We start from the raw sequence: 7,256 nt of genomic DNA, 5'->3' as shown, positions 1-7,256 counted from the left end.
ATTTTTCTCAGAATCCCGCTGAGGGAAACCCAACCTCCTTTTTCTGCCCATTTCAACTCGAAAAATGAGAAAAACAAGCCTAAGGTAGGCATTATGTCACAAAAAAAAAAATCAAAGGCCTTGATAAAATCCTATCTATTTGGGTGTAATTGAGAAGGAGCTATATTTAGGGTTTTTAGGAGGTTGGATTCAAAATCAGTAAACGGAATGTGAGTTTTGAAATCCTCAATGTCGCGGCTGGAAAATTATAGAGTCGCCATCATTTTTTATTTGTTCCTAAGGAACAGGGAAATAATGATAAAATCTAATGTTAAGGGTGGAAGACTAAGGTTCAGAAGTCAGTTAAGTAAGAGGAAGGTGTTAGGTACCCCTTACTTCCATTATACTTAATGAGACTCTTCTCTAACTTTAGGGTTATTATGTTTGTATAAGGGAAGTTCACTTATATTACTTATTCTTGCATAACTATTTATTTATCGAGAGTTATTTTGTTATTAAAAGAAAATATTGAAAAAAGGGACAAAGAAAATGTTTTTTTGGTTATTGTACTCGTTAGAGTGCTACGACTCTATGCCTACGTACCCTCATGTTTGATGAAGGATAAGAGCACCGTAGTTCTTTTCTAAAAAATGTTTGTTTATTTTATTGATTTAGATCTTGAAAAGTTATCAGGGGTGAAGAGATGTTTGATTTGAAAAATGCCTCGATGCACAATGGCAAATGACTTAAAGTTTGAATGTGTGAAGTTGATATTAGTTGATTAGATTAATTGCAAAATATTATAGTTAATTTGATTAGAAGTTAGATTGAATGTTCGGTAGGCATAATTGCTCTGATGAAATATTAAACAAGTTAGTTAATGAAAATGATTAATATTTTTTTTGTCTTTTTTATTTTATTTATATTAGTTATAAAGGAATTACAATAGTCTCTTTTAACACCAATTATGCTTACTTATTCTAATTATATCCCAGTCTCATCCTGATTAAACATTTAATATTTTTGTGTATTTTTGTTTTGTTACTTCTAATAATAAAATATAATTAATTTATAAATTATTTTTATCAACCTAATTATTTTTTAATTATACTAATTAATCAATTAACAACTTATTAGTAACCATAATTAATAATGGGGAACATCATAAAATTAAATAAATTGAATAAAATCAACAGGGGGTATAAATTAAGTTAAAAGTCATTGGGCCAAGTAACAAGGGGGTGTCAAAAGAAAAATAAATCAGAAAGTCCAATAAGAATTGAGCCCAGACGCTTAGTCAATGAGTCCATGGAGAGAGTCAAAATATTGACTCTCTCTGGGTGTTGGATTGATCCAAAAAGATCAAAGTAGACCTTTTGAGGGGTGTTAGATCAGCATAACAGTCAATGTAGACTAAACGAAAAGCTGAGATTAGAAGTCAACAAGGGGAGCACGGTAAGCGCAGGCTCATTGAATGAGTAAAAGTCACTTAATCTTGTGGCCATCAAGGGGCCACGCGTCCTTAATCTGGCATCGAATGGAGGGAGTATATGTTTGAGTTCCCTTAAGAACTCTCTCATTTCTCTATTGTCTTTCTCTCTCTAGCTCAATCCCTCTCTCAAACTCTCTCTCTAATTCTTCCTGCTATGCCCTTCTCTTCTCCCCCTGCCATCCTACAATACCTTACAACCATCGTGGCCTCCGCCACCTGAATCATGTTTATCATGAACATGATGAAGTTCTTTCTAGAACCAAACCACCTCCAAACCCAGAAACCTCCATATCCATCCCCTAAAACCAATGTGAACCACATTTCATATTCATCATGTTCATCAAGAACATGATGAAGGTTCATCTTCTACCTCAAGCCGCAAACCCTAACTTACCCACAACTGGTCTAATCCTACCCAGAATCAAACAACAACACCTATAACCCATAAATCCAAACCTCCTGAACATCAACCCGCCCTTGAAATAACCAAAATCGGCCATGAAAACCATAACATTAACCCTAACTTCATCCAACCCTATGAACTATAACCTAAAGTTGAAGAACCCTAACTTGAAGAAGATAAGTCTTCATCTTCTTTATCCAACCAACACCTACCCTTAACCCAGATTGACCCCTAATTTATCTAGAATCACATCAAACCTATCCCAAACCCTAAATCACCCCCTATAATACCCCAATCAAATGTTCAAACCTTGAATTGCACAATCAAAATTTCAATAAAACCTTAAACTTCATCTTAAACATAAATCAAACATAAATAAACATCACATACTCAACAATTTAAAGAAAAAGACCCACCTCTTCGCCCGTGTCCAATTAAGCTAAGTCCTATCTTTTTCCTTCTGATTCGTCTGGTTCTTTTGATTGCTTCCTATGATCCCCTTCCTTCTTCTTTTGCAGGTATGATGCATGACTTAGCTTGAAGAAACTTAAGGTTTCAATGTGAAGTCTTAAGTATTTAGGAATTTGAGCTTTGGTGAAAGGGTTAATGCAAATCGTAGGAACTATGGATTTATTCTTTAGGGTTTTTTTTTTCTTATTCTTTTTTCTCCCCCCATTCTGTTTTTAGATTTAGGTATTTATAGAATTAGAATTAGGTTTAGAATTTAAGTTAAATTGCTTATTTTTTAGGAGGTTTTGAATCTGATTGATTATAATTTGATTTGATCAGTTTTAGAAAATTTTAGGTATTTTGATTTGATGTATATGGTTCAAATTACCTTGTAAGTTGTACTATGTAATGTAGCTTTTGAATGAAATTGGAAGGTTTTGATTGGATCTGAAAAATGCAAGTTTTGATCTTGTTGATTCCATTGATTGCACATGCTTATTATTTCTGGGTGAATTGGGGAATTGAGGATGGACACAGGTCATGAGTTCGACCCAGTTGGATTATGGACTCGGGTTATGCCTTTGACCCAGTTGGATTATGGGCTTGGGCTTGGTTCGATCAATACTTTGATTAACCTTAAACAAATAATATCATCACCACTTTTAATAACTCTGACTAATTAAAATCATAATCTAATTAGCTTAATAATATAAACTAATTTAAACTAATTAACTCATTAATCCAATCTAAATAATTTAAGTATAAGCTGATAAAAATTCTAATTAATTTAACTAATAACATTAATTAATCAATAGTTTATTAATTTAATTATAAATTAGTAAAAATCCAATTAATTTTATTAATAATATAAACTAATCAATATCTAATTAATTTAATAATATTACTTTACCATTAGTGAAGACCTCTAAACTATAATCTCTTAATTAGAGGAATTAATTCTTAAATTTTTTAATGGTTAATCACTAAAGACTCTAAAGAAAAAAAAACAAATTGTTATGTTAAACTAAACCATAGACCGTCCTAAAATAGCAGTTAATTATGAATGGGATCGAAGACTCCTAAATTTAGGAGAAAGATGGTCAAAATTTGGGATACTACACTCAATCACTCCTAAATAGAAATAGCTCATCAGACACTCTTCTAGGTCGAGTAAGGTAGACACTCTCACCATCTATATAAGGTGTCAGTATAACGTCTTCTTCATTTCCGGTTGAAGAGACTAGGGTATTAGAACAAAGCTTTGAGATGTAGCTTTCGTCAATAATACTATGGTTGTAACCTAGAACTTCTTTATCTATCAAGGATCTTGTAGCCTCCATTTGAGTGTTCAAAAAACCTGGGTACAAAGACTCTGAGTCAGTGTTGCTAATAGGTGAAGAGATTTCACCATAAACTTCTTTAATAATTCTATCAAAATCCATTGATTCAAATAACCCTCACACTCTCGCAGACAAGCATTCCAAGTCCTATTTATATCACTAGTAGTAAGGGAAGTTGAACGTTCTTTCGAATGACTATAGCTTCATATTGAAGATATAATAAAAGAATAAAAAAAAGAGCGAAGAGGGAAAAGAAAATGATACCCGACGCTTGAGATAGCAGATGAATTGAGTGAGAGATGAAGAATTTTTCTTTATCCGCAAACACTCGGGGAGAAGATCAATAGTTTTGGTAGTAAACAAAATCCCTTTAAAAAGCAAGTTTGTAACGGTCAAGAATTCACATCAAAAAAGGGAAAGGATGACAAGTGAGAATTCTCATAAAAACCATCATGATGAGGAAAGAGAAAGATTTGTCATCATTAAAATGACTGACACCGCATTAATTTACCGAGTAGGAGGCTGTTCTAGGGAAGAAGGAATTCCAAGATTATCTTGATGGAACACTTCAATCCAATAGGATCTCGTGATCAAGGGGGGGGGGGGGGGGGGGGGGGGGGGGCTTATGTACATCCCGTAATTCTTTGAGGACGAACTTTTGAGAACCGAGTACGAGGAGACAAGAAGACCGGGTAACCATAGCCTTACACAAGTCGGTACTCGGTTAGGGTTCAATTAGTCACAGGGTAAGCACGTCAGATCCAATGTTAGTGCTAGGAAATCATATGAACAATCACAATGGAGGATTATGAAACGTCTCCATAATGGCAGAGGGTTACAAAAGCTGAGGGAAAATGAGTTACAAGATGATTATGGGAGACGACAGACGTTATTCCAAGTTTCTTTAACAAGGAATAGAAAGAAACACCTCTTTAAAGGTCATTGATGGTGGAGGAAGTATAAGAGGAGACTTCCTCCAAGATGAAGGGGGAGAAGAACGATCTGAGAGGAACACCTGCAAAATCAATCATTTGAGACTTTACCTGACTTGTATTGAAGAAGTCAACCTTTTAGATGTTTTTAACAAGAACACATACTATCGGGTCTTTTGTCGTGGGCTTTACAACCGACCAAATATAAATTATAAACATTCAACATTAATTACGAGTGTTCTAATATAAACGTGAAATCAAAGCTTTACTTCCTCAAGAATTATCAAAATTTATTTTACAACTTTTTCAATTAAAAAACTATACTCTTGTCCATTACTATTATATTTAGTTAAATTTTGAAGTAAATCAATATCGACATTTGCATTCCAAAAATAATGGCAATAAGCAATGGAAAAGTCCAAATTACGAAAAACAAAATTGGAGGGTTCCTACAACGCGTATAATAATTGGACTAAGATTTGACAAAGATATTTTCTAATTTCTATTTTGTAACCAAGTGGCTTATGTGAGAACATGACAGTGCCACCTTCCTCAAAATCATTCTTTCCCCTTCAAAACACACTTGCTATAAATTCCCTTAACCAATGTAACTCCACAACACAAACCCTCCGTTTCTTTCATTCCAACAACGTTCTTCTTTCTGTCACATGTCTCATACCCCAAACGTTCCTCAATATTGTTTCATAGTCTTTGATCTTCATTCTCAACCTAAACTTCAATTATTCATCTCTTATCACCTCCCAATAATTTGATTCCGATTATTCCGTTACATTCCGCTAATCACACAAAAACAAAAACAGATCCTTTATTATCTCTCTTCCAAAATATTATATTCCCGGAAAATTCTCTTGACAAAATCAACCCAACAAACCCCATCTCTTTAACTCCTTTGAATCTTTCAAAGTTTCAATCTTTTTCGCAAATGGGTGTCAAAGGTTTCGTTGAAGGAGGCATAGCTTCCATCATTGCAGGATGTTCAACACACCCTCTTGATCTCATCAAGGTTCGAATGCAGCTTCAAGGAGAGACTCAAACTCAAACAACCAATATCCGATCCGCTCTTGCATTTCAGCCTGGTTCCGTTCACCAGTCGCCAGCGGCGACGGCCACGCCTCGTGTTGGTCCGATCGCCGTTGGTGTTAGGCTAGTTAAACAAGAAGGCGTGGCAGCACTTTACTCCGGCGTCTCAGCCACAGTTCTCCGACAGGTTCTCTACTCCACCACCCGTATGGGACTCTATGACATACTCAAGAAAAAATGGTCTGATCCAAAATCCGGCAGTAGTTTTACGTTAACAAAAAAAATCGCGGCAGGGCTACTCGCTGGCGGGATTGGCGCGGCGGTAGGAAATCCAGCTGACGTGGCAATGGTCAGGATGCAGGCAGACGGAAGACTTCCCTCCGCTCAGAGAAGAAACTATAAGTCCGTCATCGATGCTATCACAAGAATGGCGAAAGACGAAGGAGTTACTAGCCTATGGCGCGGTTCATCGCTCACCGTGAACCGCGCCATGTTAGTTACAGCGTCGCAGCTGGCTTCCTACGACGAGTTTAAGGAAACGATTCTGGCAAAGGGATGGATGAAGGACGGGCTTGGAACCCACGTGACAGCGAGTTTTGCAGCGGGTTTTGTCGCGTCTGTTGCGTCGAATCCCGTGGACGTGATCAAGACGAGAGTGATGAATATGAAAGTGGAGGCTGGATCGCCGCCGCCGTACTCCGGTGCCGTTGATTGTGCTCTGAAAACTGTTCGTGCGGAGGGTCCTATGGCTCTTTATAAGGGCTTTATTCCTACGATTACGAGACAGGGACCGTTTACGGTTGTTTTGTTTGTTACGTTGGAACAGGTTCGTAAGGTGCTTAAGGATTTCTAAGTTCGATGATGATGACGACGAATAATTTTTTAATAACGTTAATAATGTTCTTTTAGATGTTTTTTTATATATAGTTTTAATTAAGATTAAGATGTTGAGGTTGTTGTTACCAATTGTGACTCAGTTGAAGATCTCGTTATAGTATTCGTGTTATTTTATTATTTTTCTTTTGTTTTTATTGAGTTTCTGAAGTTCTTTATGTTTACGTGGGAGGATGATTATGTGTGACAGTTTAGATGCAGATAAATTCAATAAAAAGTGAAGAAAGAAAAGAATGTGATTTTGCTTTAGAGTTAAGTTCTGATTTCGTTCAAGTAGAAGGGAAGCACAATTATAAATTTTGGTCCCGTTAGTTGAAAATGTCTTTTAAAAGTAGATGGTGTGATCATGCTTGGAATCCAATGGATAGATCTGAGAATTATTTTATGTTTCTCATTTCAGCTCAATTTTATGACCATCATATTCATTTTTCAGATTTCCTCTATTTCAGGAAGAGTTTTGTGTTGTCTCAAAAAATTTAGATAATTAATTTTTTTTAAGCTTCTACTATTGTCTTATCTTTATTAAGTTGGTCATCATTTATTTAAAATTTGATACCCCGTCCTAAAACCGACTAATTAGAAAAATCAATTCCACCATTCTACCTTTCAATTGCGGATGCCTATTTAAATACAAAACAAATATTTGTATAATACTTGTAAAAAGTACATTGATTGTAGCGTAAGAAATATTTATAAAATTCTAGTTATTGATAATTTGTGAATGA

At 35.4% G+C, this 7,256-nt stretch overlaps 1 protein-coding gene across 1 annotated transcript; it reads left to right on the top strand.

Moving 5' to 3' along the window:
• The first annotated feature begins 5,049 nt into the window (after positions 1–5,049).
• LOC127074955 (mitochondrial uncoupling protein 5) lies at positions 5,050–6,648 on the top strand. The gene has a single exon (XM_051016377.1). The coding sequence runs from the start codon at positions 5,540–5,542 to the stop codon at positions 6,488–6,490; it is 951 nt and encodes a 316-aa protein (XP_050872334.1). The 5' UTR covers positions 5,050–5,539; the 3' UTR covers positions 6,491–6,648.
• The last annotated feature ends 608 nt before the right edge of the window (positions 6,649–7,256 follow it).

The sequence above is a fragment of the Lathyrus oleraceus genome, chromosome 4, assembly GCF_024323335.1.
Source record: "Lathyrus oleraceus cultivar Zhongwan6 chromosome 4, CAAS_Psat_ZW6_1.0, whole genome shotgun sequence".
Classification (NCBI taxonomy): Eukaryota; Viridiplantae; Streptophyta; class Magnoliopsida; order Fabales; family Fabaceae; genus Lathyrus; species Lathyrus oleraceus.
This window is presented reverse-complemented; position numbering and strand designations above follow the sequence as displayed.

Coding starts and splice junctions, on each gene's coding strand:
- LOC127074955 (XM_051016377.1), top strand. CDS start 5,540: ATGGGTGTCAAAGGTTTCGTTGAAGGAGGCATAGCTTCCATCATTGCA.